The sequence below is a fragment of the Lynx rufus genome, unplaced genomic scaffold (assembly GCF_022079265.1).
Source record: "Lynx rufus isolate CCGP_SWC_20201006 ecotype Redwood Valley unplaced genomic scaffold, mLynRuf1.p SCAF_9, whole genome shotgun sequence".
Taxonomy (NCBI): Eukaryota; Metazoa; Chordata; class Mammalia; order Carnivora; family Felidae; genus Lynx; species Lynx rufus.
In genome coordinates this window covers 73,726,327-73,746,495 of record NW_025814897.1, presented here as the reverse complement: position 1 = coordinate 73,746,495, position 20,169 = coordinate 73,726,327, and the positions used below count along the sequence as shown (strand labels likewise).

At 50.3% G+C, this 20,169-nt stretch overlaps 1 protein-coding gene and 1 pseudogene across 1 annotated transcript in view; both read left to right on the top strand.

The window, feature by feature from the left end:
- USH1C (USH1 protein network component harmonin) overlaps nt 1–20,169 on the top strand; it is a 47,252-nt gene that overhangs the window by 7,773 nt on the left and 19,310 nt on the right. The window contains exons 3-15 of the mRNA XM_047072021.1: nt 1,265–1,408; nt 1,525–1,663; nt 6,276–6,384; nt 6,500–6,524; nt 6,730–6,787; nt 7,113–7,207; nt 9,045–9,129; nt 10,294–10,353; nt 10,522–10,578; nt 10,891–11,033; nt 12,076–12,141; nt 12,488–12,612; nt 16,817–16,866. Of these exons, the coding sequence (XP_046927977.1) occupies nt 1,265–1,408; nt 1,525–1,663; nt 6,276–6,384; nt 6,500–6,524; nt 6,730–6,787; nt 7,113–7,207; nt 9,045–9,129; nt 10,294–10,353; nt 10,522–10,578; nt 10,891–11,033; nt 12,076–12,141; nt 12,488–12,612; nt 16,817–16,866 (1,156 nt within the window). The remainder of the gene's footprint in view (nt 1–1,264; nt 1,409–1,524; nt 1,664–6,275; nt 6,385–6,499; nt 6,525–6,729; nt 6,788–7,112; nt 7,208–9,044; nt 9,130–10,293; nt 10,354–10,521; nt 10,579–10,890; nt 11,034–12,075; nt 12,142–12,487; nt 12,613–16,816; nt 16,867–20,169) is intronic.
- Nucleotides 4,965–5,317, top strand: LOC124505732 (60S ribosomal protein L34-like; annotated as a pseudogene).

Here is a 20,169-nt window from a genome sequence, read left to right as displayed (position 1 = left end):
GGAATCAAATGGACACACCATTCACTTGCCTTAGCAAATGTTTACACAAATACTCTGTGCATGGCTCTGTGCTAGGAGCTGAGGGCACATGAGTGAACAAGACAGACCGGTCGCTGCCCTCAGTTTGCTCACAATCCAATGGATGAGGCTATCAAGTAGCCAGAAAGGTTCAACAGAATGTAAGTGCTGAGATAGAACAAGAAATGCCAGCTGCCCCCAGCTACACATCAGATGTCACTTGTTTATTCATCCAGCATACATTTGTAAGCTCCTACCACTTGCTGGGTACCAGGCAGAATCTGGAAATGAAAAAGATCTAGTTTCTTTCTTTAAGTAACTCGTGACTCAGTGGGGGGAGTATACAGACACTACAACCACAAAGAACTCCAATATAAGTCACAGCAGAATAACTGCTAAGGTGAAGTGAAAGCAGGGTGAAGAAAGGAGCTTTTGCTTCTAATCATGGCAGGGAGGACCGGGACAGCTTGAGCTAGGTTTTGAAGGGTAAGAAGGATTTTGATAGGTGGAAATATCAGAGAAGGACATTCCAGGACAAGGGATCAATATGAGCACAGGTGCAGAGACATGAAAGCACAGGGAAGTGACAGGTAATCTGGGGGAGTAGAACCCAGGGCACACAGAGGCCATGAACAGCCACAAGCCTGGAGTAGCTCCACGGAGACAGGCCGTGGAGGCCCTGAGTCCTTCAAGGAGAGTGGATGATGTCCTCTGGGCAGTGGGGAGCCATTGAAGGGTTTTGAGAAGGAGAGTGACTTATATTTAGAAAACATTAGGTGAGAGTGAGCAGGTCGGCTGACAGCTAGAGAGGAGCAGGCCAGAGATGCTGAGGATCTGAACGGTGTGAAGAGGAGTCATGTGAGAGATACCGTGAGGGCAGGCTTTATAGAGCTTAGCTGCAGATCAGAAGTGGGGTATGAGAAGGGTCACCAGCATCTCGCACGAAGCTTCCTGGCTGGGAAGATCCTGGGCTTCAGAATTAGGCAGAGCTGAGTCTGAATCCTGGCTTAGAGTTCATCTGTGAGGATGGGTTAATGATCCCTACCCCACCCCTGTCCTTGTGACATTTAACGTGAAAGAAGAAAGCTCTTCTGAGGCAGCTGGCCCAGAGTTAGGGACTCTGGGATTTTTAGGAGCGTTCTCCCGATTTCCAAGGCTTGGACCCAGTGGGTGGGGACCCTCTGGGAATCCTTGGATGTCACCCAGGCCATGGGTGAGGCTCCAGGCATCCCCCGTGTCTCCGCAGAACCATGGATGTGGTCGTGCTTGTGGGAGACCTGAAGCTGGTCATCAATGAGCCTAGCCGCCTGCCGCTGTTTGACGCCATCAGGCCCCTAATCCCACTGAAGCACCAGGTGGAATACGACCAGCTGACCCCCCGGCGTTCCAGGTATGGAGGGAGCTTCCAGGACAGAGGCAGGGGTGGGAAGGGTCACGTGGGATGGACAGGGTCACTCGCTAGTGGATGGGGCAGCGCCAAGCCATCACTGACCTCTCCTATGGCAGGAAGCTGAAGGAGGTGCGTCTGGACCGTCTGCACCCTGAAGGCCTCGGCCTCAGTGTTCGTGGGGGCCTCGAGTTCGGCTGTGGGCTCTTCATCTCCCACCTCATCAAAGGGGGTCAGGCTGACAGTGTCGGCCTCCAGGTGAGTGAGCAGAGTTCAGGGGAATGGAGGGTCAGGGCCTCAGGCTTCCTGTCTCCCCTCTGAACATGGTCGCCTCACCTTTCTGAGACTTTAGGGGAGGAAAGTCTTCTTTGGACTGACACATCCTGACAGATTTTCCTCAGGCCCATAGACATCAGGCTGCAGGCAATTGCCAGTTTTCTTCGGTCAAGCTGGGAACCTGGATACTGCCCTTCACCACCCACCCCACTTCCCAAAGGAAGAGCATAGTTATGTCCTAACACCTGAAGCTTCAGACGTGTAGCCTTTTACTGGAAGGGTAAAGGAAATCCCAGTGTAGTACGGTGCTTAAGAGCATAGACCCTAGAAAGCCAGACAGTCCTGGCTTTGCTATTCATTGGCAATGGAAATATGATGAAATTACTTAACCCCATGTCTCAGTTTTGTTATCTGTAAAATGGGGATAATAATAATACTCCCTACCTCATCAGGTTGTCGTGATACAAACAGTCACAGCCCATAAGTGTCAGAGTCAGGATTTGAAACCAGGTCTCGTGTCTGCCAAGCCCAGGGATCTCTCTTCGGCACCCCAGGTGCCTCTCCCTTGGGGTCCCACACCTCAGTGATCTCAGTGTCCGAGCAGAGATGGGCCGACCTCCAGGTCTCACTCCTGCTGGAGCACAGAGCTGTGTTTTGTGTGTCCGCATCGAAGAGGCCCTCCCACTGCCTCCCAAAGCTGCCAGCATGTTTGTTATCAGGCTGCCAAGACAGGGGCTTCAGGGGTCTCCAAGACTTATGGTACAAGGCCCCATGGAGAGGGAGGTGGAAAGTGGGAGCTGACAGACATTGCTTTGTTCTAAATCCCTGTCTCACGGCTCGCCAGTGGCGGCTGAAATTTCAGCCACTTCATTACTCCGCTCCTGTGGGGCACATTTTCCAGCCCAGAAACACAGCCAGAGAAAAAACATAATGAGCTCCTCTCTTGGCATCGACTGAGGCCCTCTTTTTTTCCAGGGTGAGCTTTCCTCTTAGGACAAGCATTTCTCAACGATGCTTCCATGACTGGGGACATCAGGGCTTTTTAATGAAACTTAGAGTTTTACCTTCCCACCTGTTTCTCAGGCTTATGAATTATCTTCTCTTTCTTGGGCTGACAGGCTCATCTGTCCTTTGTGCTGCTGTCCCTCAGATCGTCATTTCATTGTGGACCTTGCACAAAGGGCCTTTTGCAGGGCTCCACGCTGGAGCGGGAGAGAGAGGAAAGCTGATATCGCAGCCTGTGTGGGAATCATTCTGACTGGGGTCCTAAGCAGGTTCCTTTTTGGAACAAGAGAGGGAGCCTCACTCAGAGGAGCTTGGGGAAAACGTTCACATCCATTCACCTGTCTGGGGTTCATGTTTCTGGGAAGATCTCATGCCTGAGATCTGAGGACAGGAGAAGATTCTGGAAGGCAGGGGAGGGGCATGTCCAGACTGGCTGGATTGAAGGCCCTGCTGATTTGACCTGTGAGGCTGGTCCCCAGGTGGGGAACTTGGACCCATTAATGGGACTCAGCCCTGGGACTCCCATCTCTCCATTCTTGTCCACCTATTGGACATATTTTAATTAATTTATTTTTTAAGTTTACTTATTTATTTTGAGACAGAGAGAGAACAAGCAGGGGAGGGGCAGAGAGAGAGAGGGAGAGATGCAGGCCTTGAACTCACAAACTGTGAGATCATGACCTGAGCTGAAACTGAGAGTCAACGCTTAACCAGTTGAGCCTCCCGGGCGCCCCATATTTTAGATCTTTCTTCAAATGTATCCTGTCTGAACCTATGTCCTCTGCCCTGCACAGGGCAGCCTCTGCTGCACAACATGCTGTATAATCCAGGGCTAGAGAATGATTCTGTGTGCCTTAGTTGTCCCAGCTGTAAAATGGACAGAGCAATCTCTGCCTTTCCTATGGGACTTGAGATCATCTGTGACAGGTGGCAAGAATCCAGAGAGGACAGGATGCAGGGAACTGCAGTCAGGCTTGGCCAGGTGCCCTTCCTCCCTGCTTCCAAATGCCCAAGAGACAATGCTTGTTGTCTGTGTGGGAAACCTGACTTCAAATCCCAGGAACACTTTTTACCCACCAGCTGACCTTGAGCAAATCCCTTTATTTCTCTGAGCTTCAGTTTCCTCATCTGATTAATGGAAACACAGAGTCATTATAATAAGTGGGTGCAAAGAACTAGACCAGCTGCTCTCCTCACATGAGATGTCCCCAGAAATCTAGAGAGTTCCCTAGCAAGCCTCTCCCTGTGACACCTTTTCAAGCCCCTTGCCACTCTTGTCAGGCCCCTGTGAACATTGGGGTCTGTGTTGAGATGTGGAAGGGAAGCATTCAGGTGGCAATATTGAGAAGCAACTCTGTAATGATGTTGTAGAGGGTGGAAGTTGGCCTAGCGAACCCCTCACAGGCTGTGGGCCCGCCCAGCTCCCAGACCCCACAGAGTCAACTGTGTCTCCCACATGTACCAACAAGTCCCCAAAGGGACAGCACATGTGGTGTGAGTTAAGCTGTCAGCTGACTTGGCTGGCCTCAGGCTAGAAAGGGGCATCCAGGATCCAGTCCGTGTTTTGCAGCTAATGGCTGTGTGAACTTAGACAAAACATCACCTCCCTGCCTTGATTTCATGTGATGTCTAAGGGTCCTTCCAGCCCCACAGTTATTTTTTTTTTTAAACGTTTATTTATTTTTGAGAGGGAGAGACAGGGGATGAGCAGAGAGAGGGAGATATAGAACCTGAAGCAGGCTCCAGGCTCTGAGCTGTCAGCACAGAGCCTGACAACAGGGCTTTGAACCCACGAACCATGAGATCATGGCCTGAGCCAAAGTTGGGCGTTTAACCGACTAAGTCACCGAGGTGCCTCCAGCCCCGCAGTTGTTAAGTGAGGAGCTTCAGGACTGACCCCCAGAGCCAAAGTGCTTAGAGGGGCCCACAGCAGTGGTCTAGCAGGGGATGAGCTCACCACAGATCTGTATCCAAAGGCTGTCCCTGCAGGCCTGTGAGCCCCTGTCTCTCCCAATCAAATGAGGCCCAAAGTCCTGCGAACAGGGCAAGAATATTTAGGGCTCAGGCCCAACTAATGGTAACAGTTGTGACCATTGATTGATTACTGTCCAATGTGCCAGGTGCTGGCAGGCTTTACATGGACCTGCTTACTTAATTCTCACAGCTGCCTGGGCATCTCCCCATTTTACAGATGAGAAGAACTAAGGTTCAGAAAGTTCAAGAGACTTGCCCAAGGTCCTGTTTCCTCTTCCGAGGACAATGTTCACGGGCATTCCGAATGGTCTAGCGTTTGACATACCATCGTAGGCTGTCCTACAAAACAGCCTCTGATGAAACAAGCTGTCCCGAACCTCTGGCAATAGAATCATTTACCTTTAGACCAAGAAGGTTGGGAAGGCACCAGACTCCACATGTGGCATGTGCCCAGGCCAGCTTCAAGGAGCTCGTGCTGTGATGCCTACAGTTCTTCCGAGGTTGCCTAAAGTGGAAAAACATGTCAGCAGGGCCTGTGGTGGTTCCCTGTGTGCTAAGTGTGTTCATGACAGGATCAAGCGTGCTTTCCTTATTAAAGAGGAGAAAATCGTCATGAAAGTGCTGAAAGCGCAAACATAGAGTCAGAAAGCTAAATAAAAAAATGAAGATTTTCTTTGAGTAATAAAAATATTTAAAAAGAGAGAGAGAGGGAGACTTACCCAAGGTTGTGCAGCTAATAAGAATAGAAGAAGCGGGGGGGTTGGGGGGCACCTGGGTGGCTCAGTGGATTAAGTATCTCACTCTTGATCTCAGCTCAGGTCTTGATCTCAGGGTCGTGAGTTCAAGCCCTGAATCGGGGTCCGCACTGGGCATGAAGCCTACTTAAAAAAATAATAATAATGATAATGGAAGCAGAAAAAAAACAAAATGGAAGCAGGAGTTTGAATCCAGGACATCTGATGCCAAAGCCTTGTGTTTATTCACTCTTCTTTGCTTACTCCAAGTGGGAATTCAGAGGTCAGGGCTGTGGCAGAGTTAAAATGCCCATTAAGCTTCCATAGAGTGGAAAGAAAGATATTGTGTGTGTGTGTCAGTGATGTGAACTTGGGTCAGGAATCATGGAAGTTCCCCACCCCAACTCCGTTATGGTGTTATAGTGATTAACAAAGACAGGAGAACCTACTCTGTGGGCGGGGTGGGACAAAGGCCAAGGAAGAACTGCCTGAATCTAGGTGAAGGTTGCCCTTTGCACGCGTTATAGAACCTGATGGTGACCCAGTGGGGAAAAGGGACCCTGGAGGGAGGATATAGGGTCCTGAGTTCTAGTCCCAGCTCTGCTACCCATTCTCTGTGCCTCTCACACCCGTTCCATATAGGTTCCCCCATCTGTAAAATGCATCAGAAAGACTGCTTAGAAATGTCACTATCCTGGGACCCCTCAAGCTGATGGAGAGTGGGTTGGTTATAACAAGGTACTAGGGTACATACTGAGGTTTCTTCTGAGGGAAGGCACGTCATCGTCCCCTTTCCCGGAGAGCAGGCCCAGAGCATCTAGTGGCAAGCCTGCCCAGCTGCCTTCTCAACCTGGTGCTCATTCCCTCTGTCTGCGGCCAAGGTAGGGGATGAGATCGTCCGAATCAATGGATATTCCATCTCCTCCTGCACCCATGAGGAAGTCATCAACCTCATCCGCACCAAGAAGACCGTGTCCATCAAAGTGAGACGTGAGTGAGGCCAGACGACCAGGGGTACTGATGGAGGGGTGGGGTGGGATGGGGTAGGCGGTGGGATCCCTAGCTCCTGGGGCACCGTCCTAACCCCTGTGCCATTCTCCCACAGACATTGGCCTGATTCCCGTGAAGAGGTGAGCAGGACCTTCCTCTGCAGACAGACTCTTCCCTGTGGGCTCAGGGTCCTGGGATAGGCATTGGGGTCTGGCTTCCACCAAACCAGTACTGCTCCTGGGCCAGAAGTGGCTGGAGGCTCCAGATGGGCAGATCTGGATTTGGAGCCTGGTTCCTCAAACATCTCTCTCTAATGACTGCCCTTTTACATCCCCGTCCCACTAGCTCTCCTGATGAACCCCTCAAATGGCAGTATGTGGATCAGTTTGTGTCAGAATCTGAGGTAAGGGCCAGGACCACCTGTGATGGGGTCTGGAGAGGGTTGTCTTCAAGGAGGGGCAGCAGGTCCCAAAGGGAGGGCTTGCCCCAGAGATGTGCCTTCAGGGGCTTTAGACAGGCTCCCAAGACATCCAGAGACATCCAGAATGTCCCTGAGGCCCCCAGGGCATCCAGCCAGGCCCAGCTAGGGCAGACATACCCCCTAGGAACATAATGGCAAGCCGTCTTATATGAAGACAGCAGTACTTGCTCTAAAGGACTTTATGAAATCAAGAGACCACTTGCACACATGTGGACACCCAGTGACCCTTATCCCATCCTTCCTCCAGGGTGGGCGGAGCAGCCTGGGCTTCCCCGGCAGTCGGGAAAACAAGGAGAAGAAGGTCTTCATCAGTCTGGTAGGATCCCGGGGCCTTGGCTGCAGGTGGGTGTCAGTCATGCCCTGGGGCTCTCTCATGGCCAGTAGACCCCAGGAGACCCCTAACACTTCTCCCCTTTCTCACTGCTGCTTCTGAGGAGATGACACTTCTCAGTGTCTGATTTCCTCTCTGGGCTTCACAACAGCCCTATACAGCCAGAGGGACAGCTCTGACAGGCCCATTTTATAGATGAGGAAACTGAGGCCCACAGGCAGAGCCGTGTTCCGTTGGTGGGCTCTTGAGTCACTGCAAAAGGGGCCCGTCTAGCTGGCCATCTCTGTTACAGTTCCCTTGTCATTTATTACTTTGTGGGGTTCCTTAAGTGGCAGCCAGGGAATTGCAAACAGGCATCAGGCCACCTGAGGTGGTCTTATTACACACACAGGTGCTACACTTATAGATCTAGGTTCCAGCCCCTGCTCTCCACCTGTGAGCTCTAGAACCTTGGACTGGTCACTTAACCAGTCTGAGCCTAGTTTCCCCCTCTATAAACTGGGAATGATGATCCCCCATACCAGCTGTTTGAGCAAGAATGAGATGTAGAGATAAAGTACCAGCTTAGTGCCTAGTAGGTAGTAAGCAGTTGGTAAACATTAGCTATTATTATTTAACTTTTTCATATTGTTTCTACTCATTCACATTTATTCAATGCTTTTCTGCCAAGCATAGGTGCTAAAAAGTCCCTCCTTCCCAACCACTAAATACTTACAGTGTAGAGTTGCAAGGGCCCTAATGAAGCTCCTTTCTGCATCAGAGATGGCAAATAGGTCTCCCGTCCTGTGCTATTTTTCATCAATTAGTGGTGGCTGCCTGGAGTCCTATAGCTGACCCCTTTTTGAGTCCCCCCAAATTTAACTACTAATAACCTACTGTTGACTGGAAGCCTTACCGATAACATAAACAGTTGCTTAACCCATAGTTTGTGTTTTATATACTATATACTGTATTATTACGACAAAGTAAGCTAGGGGAAAGAAACTATTGTTAAGAAAACCATAAGGGGGGCGCCTGGGTGGCGCAGTCGGTTAAGCGTCCGACTTCAGCCAGGTCACGATCTCACGGTCTGTGAGTTCGAGCCCCGCATCAGGCTCTGGGCTGATGGCTCGGAGCCTGGAGCCTGTTTCCGATTCTGTGTCTCCCTCTCTCTCTGCCCCTCCCCCGTTCATGCTCTGTCTCTGTCTGTCCCCAAAATAAATAAAAACGTTGAAAAAAAAAAATTAAAAAAAAAAAAAAAAAAGAAAACCATAAGGAAGAGAAAATGCATTTACAGGGTTGTACTATGAGAAATCCACATACAAGTGGACCCATGCAGTTCAAAGTCATGTTGTTCAAGGGCCAGCTGTGTTTTAAAAAGACCTCTAAGGCACCAAATCTAGGTTTGGTGGAAAAGAGTGCTATGATCAGTTCGTGATGTCTACCACAGAAGTGAGAGGGGAAAATAACAGTACGAATGCCATCCTTGGTGTAGGTATCTTAGGAGTGCTGAGGAGGGAGCAACTATTTTAGGCTTGGGATAGAATAAGGAGTTTGGTGAAAACCTTGTAGAGGAGATAGCATTTGAATCTTAAGGAATGGAAAGAAAGAAGAAACAGCATATGCCATATATTGGGTGAGGGGTTGGGTAGTGGGAAATTACAAATAGTTTTTTTATGGCTGTTGCCGCAGGGAAATGAGGCTGGACAGGTAAACGATGGAGCCCCATGGGTACTGAGCCTCATGGGTGACCTGGATCCTGAGGGGCCAGCGTACGGGACACACAGGCAGAGGGACCAGGACATTGAGAATGAGCAGCACTGCCAGGGATGAGCAGAGCCTCACCCATATTTCCCATCTCTCCCACAGCATTTCCAGTGGGCCCATCCAGAAACCTGGCATCTTTATCAGCAACGTGAAGCCTGGTTCCCTGTCTGCTGAGGTGGGGCTGGAGGTGAGTGACCGACACTGGGATGCCCCAGAGGGGTACAGGGTCAGACGATGACCCTGGTCATCACGTTAGTGATGGAGGTGCAGGCCTTTCCACACAGCCCTCTCCCAACAGCCGCTGGCTGATGATTCCTCCCCATCCGCCAAGTGAAGGCTTCACGTTTCACCTTTCTACAGTCTTCTCTGGCTCTGAGAGCCTTTGGTCTTGACCTTGGGGGTGTAGTAATAGTAAAGAATTGACATTCATTGAGTGTTTACAGGGTAGGACTTTCTTCTAAGCTCTTTAAGAACTCTGAGAATTAGGTACTGTCATTTTACAGATGGAGAAACTGAGACCTGGAGAAAGTGTATGATTTTTCTAAGATCATGTACCTAGTGTAATAGGGCTGGGATTCAAACCTAGTAGTCTGGTGCCAGAGCCAGAACTCTTTTTTTTTTTTTTTAAGTTTATTTATTTATTTTTGAGAGAGAGAGCGCATGCACCCACAAGCATGGGTGGGGCAGAGAGAGAGGGAGACAGAGAATCTCAAGCAGGCTTCGTGGTGTCAGTGCAGAGCCCGACGCGGGGCTCAGACTCATGAGCCATGAGATCACGACCTGAGCCGAAATCAAGAGTCAGATGCTTAACCAACTGAGCCACCCAGGTGCCCCCAGAACTCTTAATCTCTACTTTTGACAAGTTACTTCCTTTTTCTGCACTTCAGTTTCCTCTCCTGAAAAATGGGGGCAATAGTCTTCCTTCTAGGGTCATTGTGTGGATTAAATGAATTAGTACATATGCTTCCAACTGTGCCTGGCACATAGTAAGGGATTGATGAGTGCTAGCTATTATACAAAATATTATTATGGCTCAATAAGGCCTCTGCTATATGAGAAACCCAAGGCTCCTATGTCTACAAACTGAGTTTTTAAAGCAAATACAAATTAAGCCAAAGGAATGAACCTCTAATGGGATAATATTTGACAGCCGATAAAGGAAATATAAAGTGTAGGCACCCTGGGAGGATACCATTAGAGCTTTCTAACTGCTCTATTCATGAGGAAGAGCTGAGGTGCAGCCACTGGAAGACCCAATATGTGACTCTGGCCCCCGGGGGAAGCCCTTCCTGCAGCCGAGTAGGTTTACAGATAGTGGAGACACACTGAACCCTCTCCATTTCTCCTCCAGACAGGGGACCAGATTGTCGAAGTCAACGGCATCGACTTCTCCAACCTGGACCACAAGGAGGTGAGATGCGGGGTCTCCACCTGCTGGCCATTATCATGTCTGCCCTTCACTTCCCATGCCCTGCCCCCCAACCCTGCCATGGGGTCTGAGACCTTATGTGATGTCTAGAGGCCTTGACTGCTCTGGGCTGTCAGGCTTCAGACAAGGTCTGTCTGCTTGTCCCCCCAGGCCGTCAACGTGCTGAAGAGTAGCCGCAGCCTGACCATCTCCATTGTAGCTGGAGCTGTAAGTCCAGAATGACCTGGTAGGGCCCCCATAACCCCTGACTTCCAACCCCGGCCATTCATACCCCTGATCTCTGGCACACACTCCTGGGAAGGGTCAGAGGGTCTCCTTTCCTGAAGCTCTGACAGAGCAGAGGGAGAGATCTCTGCCTAGCGGGGAGAAGCTTGCTCAGAGACAATAGGAGCCACAGTGCCTGACACGGGGCGCCATGCTGATAAGAGGACAACCTGCATCTTGGTCCCCAGGGCTGTGGCAGTGGCTGGCCGGGTTCCCTGGGAGACTGAGCAAGAGGTCTCTTTTCACTCCCCTGAGGGCCGAGAGCTGTTCCTGACAGACCGGGAGCGGCTGGAGGAGGCACGGCAGCGCGAGCTACAGCGGCAGGAGCTTCTCATGCAGAAGCGGCTGGCAATGGAGTCCAACAAGATCCTCCAGGAGCAGCAGGAGATGGAACGACAGTGAGTGTGGCCAGCCAGGGTGCCCCCTCCCTCTCCTCCCTGCCCACCGTGTCCTGGGCCAGCTTCATCCTGCCCCCCTGAGGCCTGTCCTCAGACCAGATGGGTTCAGTGGTGGTCAGTGTATCCATCCCTTGCCTCCAGACCACCAAGCTCTCCCCTTCTAGTTGAGGAGAGCCCTTGACTTCCAAAACCCAGAAGTATGGAAAATGAGGATGCTACCAGGAGTAGCTAATGTTTGTTGAGTATCAGTCATGTGGCCGGCATTGAATCAGGACCTTGTTTATGTCTTGCTTAATTTAATTCCCACAATAGCTCTGGAAGATAGATGGTATTGACCCATTTTACAGGTGAGGAGGCTGAGAGGTCTTAGCTCAGGGAGGTTAAGCCACTTGTGAACAAAGTCACATGTGGCCAAGCTGGTATTCACACCTGTCTGTGGTAATAAGGCTCACCCATCCTAAGGTTGGTTGAGATGATGGACTGAGACAATAAATGTGGTGAGCAATTCACAAATAAAAAGCTACTGTCAAAATCCAAATCCAGATACATTCTAGGAGTGTAAAAACAATTTGGAAAAGGAAGGTGGACAGGATCTTTCCCTCTTCCCCATCACAGAATTAGCCTGGAGAATCAGCCCTGGTGGTACCTCTGCCCATTGCCCTGGCCTTGGCCAGTGGCCCCGGCTACATGTTGCCTGGGGCCCTCCTCCCAGAGGACCTGACTCCAGCAAGGCCCTGCCTACTGTCAGTCACTTTATCTAAGTGTTTGAAGGTAGACACATAGAGTGTGGCCTGTGTCGATCCGCCTCCCATCCCTGGCAGCACAGAATCTCTGCTCAGCAGTGCCAGGCAAAACCACACAAGAGCACGAGGCCCAGATTTTCTTGGACCCGCTTCCCCAGCATCCAAATCTGGTCCAGGCATCCTTGGAAGGGAGCCCATAAGAAAAATTTTAAACCTTTCTCAAATTAGGAATTAGCTACAAGGAAGAGAGAACTTCTCTTGCATAGACTCCAGCATGCCAATCTGAATTTGTGTTTCAGAAGAAAAAAAGAAATTGCCCAGAAGGCAGCAGAGGAGAATGAAAGATACCGGAAGGAGATGGAACAGTGAGTGCTTGGGTCCACATGTCTGCGTGCAGACGTGAGTGTGCTCTTGGGATTGTGGCCAGCCAGAGGCCCCCTCCAGGCCCAGTTTGCCTGGCCTTCTTGTCTCCTGGTAGCCATTCCATAATTCTAGTAAAGCCCATCACGTTAAGGTAACTAGAGCATAGTCCTGTAATCCCCAGGGTGGCATTGACACTCGATGTCGAATACAAGTGCCAGGAACTTTGTTTTCTTCATCACAGCTAGAGCCATGCAGCCTCTCCCCAGGCTGGTTAGGGTTTCCCAATAGGCAGAGGGTGGGCCTGTAAAAGTCCTGACCCCAGTCACAGGCAGGGGGATCTTATTTCAGGATTGTGGAAGAGGAGGAGAAGTTTAAGAAGCAGTGGGAAGAAGACTGGGGCTCAAAGGAACAGCTGCTCTCATCTAAAACCATCACCACTGAGGTGCACCCAATACCCCTTCGCAAGCCTAAGTGTATGTATCATGTACCTGGGGAGGGAACTTCCTTCTGGGGCCTGGGGGTTGGGGAGTATCTTGACAGAGACACTAGTCTCCCTCCAATCACCACCACCTCCCCAGGTGAAGAGCCCACAGCTCCCTGGGCTGTATTTCTTTCATGGAGGGGCAGCCATGTGCCAGGGCATGGGGGTGGGCAGGATCTCTGCCCCTTTGTCCCCAGGGGCCTGTTGCCAGACTCTCCCCCACAACACAGACTCAGGCAGGAGGGCCTCTCCTTGTGCCCTTGGGCTGCTGACCAGGGAATGGAGAGCTCTGTCAAAAGCGAGTTGTTCATTGGATCATCTTCTTGCTTTGCTGGGTAGTACGTCCACATCCCACCTGGTTCTGAATCAGAGCTGGGTGCAACAGCAGCAAGAAAGAGGGGAAATGCTCATGATGGAGAGGATTTGGGTGATCCGAGGCTGATGGGTGACTGTGGGAAGACCTTACCTGAAGTGCCCCTGCCACCTGCACCCCTGTGCATGGGGTATGGTCACACCCCTTCAAGGATGGAGTCAGGGAGAGGACTGAGACCACTCCTAGGCCCAAACTGCGGCCATCCTGGGGCCTCAGCTCCCTCTGCCCTTTGCACCTCCTTTCTTCATCTGCCCTGGGTTCTCACTTCCAATTTCAGGCCAGGCCTCCACCACCTGCTCCCCTGTCCACCTGCTCACAACGCCTACTACCAGGTGCCCACACCACCTGGTAGTGGCTCACTCTCAGTGCTTCTCCAGGGGGCTGGTGGTAGGAAGCCAAGCAAGGTAGCTGGGGGCCATGGCAACCACGAGTCCAGGATTCCACATTGGGCCTTATTGTCACTTTACATGACATAGGGCCAGTTCTGCTGCAGCTGATTGTGCTCAGCTGACCTGGGAACCTCTAGATATGGGGTGAATCTACACCCAAGAACCAAGATTCCCCATGTCTGCTGTGTCACAGCCATTTGGGATCTTGTGATGGTCTAGACAACCTGGCCCCAACTTTGGATCATATTGGGCCCTAGAGTGGCATCATCTTGTCAACACAGGCCACTTGGGTCAACAAAGAGGTTGGGCAGGCACCTGGATGGTTCCGTTTCACTCCTGCCTGGTGCAGAACAAACATCTCCCAGCACATTCCTTCCTGGCAGCAGGGGATGGTGTCATCCCAGGGTCCTCTCTGAAGGACAAAGCAAGCTCTCATCAGCCTCCCCCCTGACATTTGGTATTAGTTAAGGATGTGGCCAGAGCTAAATTCCTGGTGAATAATCTGTGTTTGAGACAGGGAGCTAATTTGCTCTTATGAGTGAAATAGGAGCTTCAGAAGGAGAGAAATCGATTTTAATTGCTTCTCGTGAAAGTAATCCTAGTCAATTTAGTACCTTTCTAGAAACCGGGCCTTGGCTTTAGAGCAAACACATTCTCTCAGGAACTACGAAAAATAAAAACACTTTCTCTGGTTAGCTATTTATTTAGTGCTTTTAAACCAAATCAAGCTTCTTGAATGAAAGGAGCAAGGGCTTTCCCTTTGCTTTAAGATACAAATTTTTTCTAAGGGAATGTGCGAAACATGGGATGGATGGCCCGAGCCTGCCTGCCTGAGCTGGGGCAGCTGCTGCCTCTGTCCATGTCCGCGTGCACTGGCAATTTCATTCTCCTTGGGAAATCAGTCAGAAAATGCAGGAAGGCCTCTGAGCGAGCTCAATTCCTGCCTCCCTCCCCATTCCTGGGAAGCTGGAGCAGTCTCTGTTGTGTTGGGCCAGCACAACCGGGACAAGCCGGCTCCTCCCTGGTGACTCTTCAGCTCTGGGGCCCAGTTAGCCAACAGGTTATATGTGACTCAGGTGTTTGTGCCTGTGAGGGATGGACTGCACATTTTTGAACAGACAGGAAAGAGTGTGGAGCATCTCTTGCCTGAAAAAGAAAGCCACTCATCCTAATGATGTGGTGGGCCTGACGGCTTCTCTCACCACCACCTGTCCTAGGGGCACTGCCTGCCTCCCTGTGGCTGACCCAGCAGAACCCCAACATTCTTCTGAGCCAGGACAGATTGTCAGAGAGTCCCCCAGAAGAGCTTTCTTTAGCCAAAGCAATGAGGAGGGGGGTTATTAAGCATCCCAGAGCCGGAAGGAGCCTTGGGAGATGAAGAGGTTTAAACAGGATATTTCTAGGATTTTCTCTCCATTAGGACCCCAGCAATTAGCCTCCACCCCCAATGGACCCCATGGTTTAGAAGTTGAGGTTTTTCCTATCAAACTATGAAGCAATCAGTTGTTTTCCTATTGTTTTATTATGTAGTCATTGTTATTTGCAAGAAAGCATCAATGTTCCACTATTTAATTAACATAAATTGAGCCAAAAGCTAAGGAATTTAACTTACAGCCTTTTCATAGAGGAATGGGGAAGTTCTTCTAATTAATATTTGAAATATTAATAGGCAGGTCACAGCAGACTCATCCACTCCCTTCAGTAGTCCCAGGGAGGCCAAAGTCCAGATTGGAAATCACTGGAATGGATGATTTGCTATTCTCCACATGATGTCAACATTCATGTCTTCCTAACCACATGTCTCCCCTTTACCCTTTGAAATCTCCTCACCTCCTCAGGATCAACCTGCCCACATAGCTCTGACATCCCCCAGGGACCCAGAGTTCCCAAAGTGGTAAGAAGCAGCCAGGAAGGTCTGTTCTGCCATTGTAAACCCTTGGTACCAGACATGTGTAATACTCAGATATTCCCATATTCTGTGCCTCACTTCCCAAGTTTCAACTGGATGCCCTGCACAAAGTTTCTCACTTGACTGTCAGGTCAGCGGTCCCCACGTTGTTAGCCCATTTTACAGACAGAGAAACTAAAGCTACCAAGGTTGAAAGCACTGCATGCACGATCCCAGAGCAAGACAGTTTTGTTCCGGGCTCCTGAGCCCTGTTCCCACCCCTGACCTCACAAGTTCCCATAGAGGAGGCCGGGCATAGGTCATTAGGCTCCTGGGAAGCACCTCTGGCCTCTTGGTCTCCCAAGTCCCTCTTGGTTCACCAGCTTCCTCCTCTTTTCCTGGGTAGCTGATCAGGGAGTGGAACCTGAGCTTGAGCCAGCAGATGACCCGGATGGAGGCATGGAGGAGCAGGGAGAGCAGGTTTGCAGCCCCCGCTTCACTGCCTGGCCTTGCTGCTCCGCTTGCCTTGCCCACCGCCTCCTGCTAGCCCTGCAGACACCCAGCTCTAAGGGGCCATCACGCGGCAGGGACCACTGGAGTGTGCGAAGCTCCTGCAATCCCAGCTTAGTCCAAGCACTGCACACAAAGCCTGAGGACAGGACTCCCAACCTGGCTGAAATGTCTGCTGATACACACCTAAACAACTGAACCACTGGTTCAGTGCTGCCCAAGCCCAGGTTCTTCCTCTGCTGCTCTGGGATCTCCCTAAGGACTCCCTAGATATCCCCAAGGTCAGGCAGGAGGCTTTCAAGATCCTGTTCTAGAACTCAGGCTGGTCAGGGTGGGTAATTATTTAATGGATCACTGCTGGTGCAGGGAGCTTTAGGTTTGAGATGTTTCCCGGTCATACTGTTGCCTGGGGGAAGCAGGGGGCTGGTGCCCTGATGATCTGGTCTGGGGCCAGGGCGAGGTATGCTTGTCGGGGCAGACCTGCCCACAGCTGCCTGAGCTGCCTTTCTCAGAGCTGACCCCTGTCATTGCCTTCTCTCTCAACATTGAAAGCAGAGGACGTGGTCTGTACTATGAGATAAGACAGTTTTGTTCTGAGTGATAGCAATTTGAGGCATAAACCCAGGCTACCTTTTGTCTTGAGCCATTTCTTGGATGGAGGGACCAGACGTCAGTCAGGAGAGGCCTCGTTCTCTTTCAGTGTTAGCAGACTGCAGCTGTGATTTGGAAAAGCTCATCCCCCAACAAGGGCTGTCTCTGATTTTCTGGCACTGACTCCTGAAGCCAGTGTCCTGGGGAGAAGCAGTTGACGGGGCCCCAGGGAATCAGGGCCGTTCTCTGGCAGCCTGGGGCCTGCTCTGTAACCCAGGTGAAGCCAGGTGAGTGGAGAGTCAGACCGAGGGTGCGGTTTTGCTATTGGGTCTGCTCTTCATCTCACAGCCACATGTCCTTGAGATCCCAGCCCCTGGCTGCTGTCTGTGGATGCTCTGGCTGAGCCAAACAGCATCTCATCTCTTTGTTCTCTGTGTTGTTATAGCCTTTGGGTGGTTTTATCGTTACGATGGCAAATTCCCAACCATCCGGAAGGTAGGGCGCGAGACTGAGTGCTGTGCTGTTTGCCGCTGAGTTTGCTGTGGGGTTTGGCCTTTACGAGCATTGTTTCTTTGCCTGTCAACTCTAAACAGTGTAACCCGGCCTGTTCACTATGAGGGCTGACCTGTCTGCGTCTATCAGGCTGACGTCAAAAGGCAGGGCGCTGCCACAGAAGCATTGTGGGGGGAAAGTGTTCATGGGGTGAGACCCGCCTGAGTACCATCTGGCACCATCTCGGTCAGCATCAGCCCCGGAGGCACAGGGCAGGGACAGGACCATGGCAGCTTCTTTGTTCCTCTGTCAAGACCAGAAGACGTGGTCAAACAGAGTGAAATATCAGGTTGGGTATACACAACACACGTTATGAGACCAGCTGCACCAGACACAGACTCGCTGCCAGGCAGGGATTTTCTGCCTCGAGTTGAGACTAAGAGCCACACCAATCATAACTCTCTCCTAGAAATATCGCTACGTGTGCCAAGATAATGCATTTTTCTGGTCTCTGGGGCCTTGAATTTTCTCTCTAAATCTTATTACTGTATCTCCAGGCCCCATAAGACTCTCATCCTTTTTCTTTCTAAATCACTTTGGCATTTGATTATGAAAACGCCACTGTTAATATCTGTAGATTGGACATATGAGATGACTTGGCATTTGGAAATCAGGCATCAGCATAAATCTGGGTGAACTAATTTAGTTGTTATCACTCGGCTGGGTCTTTCTGGCAGGATGTCAGTCCCCCAGAAACCAAAACGGTGGCAGCTGGGTGACCTTGATGATAGGTAGGTAGCTTCTCCCTGCCTGTAAAATGGGAATATCTGATGTCCCAGAAACGTCTGCTCCCTTCTTCCAACACGATACTGTTAAGATAATAGACAGCAATATTATTCCTGACAGGAGTTAGCATCTTGACCTAGGAACACAGATCATGATTTGTATGATATTGAATAAACTTAGGACAGGGCGCCACGGGGGATTCCTTTCCACACTGCCTTGGTCTCAGAAAGGACCCAGTCTCACAAGACTGTCTTTTTTCATCCTACAGCCCGACTCTGTGGCTTAGGCTATCTCATTGGGTTAGATTTTGAATGCTCTACACACTATCTCTACTAGAACTCACCTACAGAGGACAGCGCGCACACACACACACACACACGCGCGCACACACACACACACACACACACACACACAGGATTATACTGGAAAAAATACCTATACCTTTATGGATAGGTAAAATCTCTTCCAGGCACTAATAACCAGGTAAATGTAAGAGAACTAACATCTTCTCCACACACATACCTCCCATAGGAAATCATGTCACTTGGACATTGCTGTTGGTAAGAAGGAGCCCTGTTTTCACCTATTCATTAGTTCAGTATAACTGAATAGCTGGTATTTTTGTTTTCATTTCATTTCCAAAAGAGAGAAAGATGGCTTCTAGGTAAGAAGCAAGAGCACATCCATCCTGTCTGCCTTTCCTCTCAGTCCAAACTGGGAGGGACCATTTGCCATGAATTTAACTGACAGCTAAAAGGACAACAGAATCACATCTCTCATGCTGGCTCTGAAAACCCATTGTCGCTTCCTCTAGAGCCATGTGACATGCATTGTCTCCCAGCAGCTAGAACACCAAGTCCCCGGGTAATACACTTGGCTATCTATAGCCATGGTCATCAGTGTGCACAATTTCCCTTATTTGAAAAGACAAAGATTCGATGTTTGTTATTCCTAACCTGGGAGTAAGTCCCTCTGAGGCTCAAGGTCCCCAGGCCTGTGGCCCCACAAAGTCTGTGTCAGCCTGCAGGATTCATGGTTCTGACTAAGCCTTTTACTAGATGCTTGAGTAAATCCTGCAAACCAGACCTATGGCAGGAGCCCACTGTCCACCAGGTGAGGTAGATTCACACGCAACTGAGTAACCTGTATGGAGGGCGCTAGTATGAGGTCAGTAGACGATGCTATGGGACAGTTTAACCTTCTGCATCACTAAACAGGCGCTGCTTTCGTGGAAAGGGGACAGAGACTGCCACATCTGCCTGTCCCATCCAGGATACCTGGCTCTAAAATGTTAGCACTGGTAGTTTGAGGGTTTTTGGTTTGGTTTGATTTGGTTTGGTTTTTAAGCCAACAGAATGGCCATTCCTATCATTGGTGGTCTCTGTGAGAGGCCATACCCATATCCTAGCAAGCTGCCATTAGGCAGAATGTTATTGGCTCCTCTCGGGGTAATTGCTGTCTGATCTATAACATGATGGCAGGGTTCATCTATCAGCTGAGCCAAGAGTCTAGTGAACATGGTGGGTAAGGAACCAAGCAGGACTCTGAAGCAATGAGAGTCATTGCTACTACTTTTCTCAAGTAGTTCATAGACTGTGCTGGTGGCGGGCCTCTATCCCTGACATGGGGGACCATCTCCAAAGAGCATTACCTGTGCATGGAAGTAGGGATTGTCTTTAGGAGGGGAGGCAGGATGACTCAGTAATAGGTCCATAACTACACCCCCAGGCTTCTCCAGCTGTGGATAAAGTTTCGTATCCGGTAATGAAAAACTCAATTCCTCATTCCTGCCCTTATGTGCTGGGATGATTTGGGAATTCTGAGAGAAGCCCCCAGGGAATGCTAGTTAGGGGTGGGGATGAGCTCAGTGAACAGGCAGATTTCCTCCTCCCCACATCAATTCCCCAGAATGTTGACTCTCTCTGCTGCCACCTCTCCTGAGTGCTAACTCTGTCCTCTGTGCTGTGTGTGATGGGGCTGACACTCCCTCCTGCCATACTCCCGTTGCTGCCAGCTCATCTGGGCACAGTAGAAAATGTGTTGGACCTAGAAGACTCAGGTCCAAACCCTGGCACCACCACTTACTGGATGTTTGATATTGGGCAAGGGACTTCACCTCTCTGAGTCTTGGTTCCTTCATCAAGAGAATGGGGATAATATCTACCTATGAGCATAGGTAGATTTACCTATGAACATAAATCCCTTAGCACATAGGCAGTCCATACATTGTAATTTTCTTCCTCCCTTACCCCTTGGCTTTCCTGCAACCCCATGGGAGGAGCAGGCAGGAAAGCAGGTTCTGTAGGTCCAATTCCAACAGGAAAAATAAGGAGTTTGTTTGCCTTGCATCTCCTTTCCCTAATCCTGTTGAACTCTGACAGTCAGTACAAAGCAGTTAGGCTATTCTCTTCCCCACTCCCATCTCCTAGTCCTATGGTTTTTGGCTAATCCTCAGTTCAGGGGTCTAGTTCAGAGGGAATGGTGGACTCTACAGGATTCAATGGTCTGAAGTTAAGCATC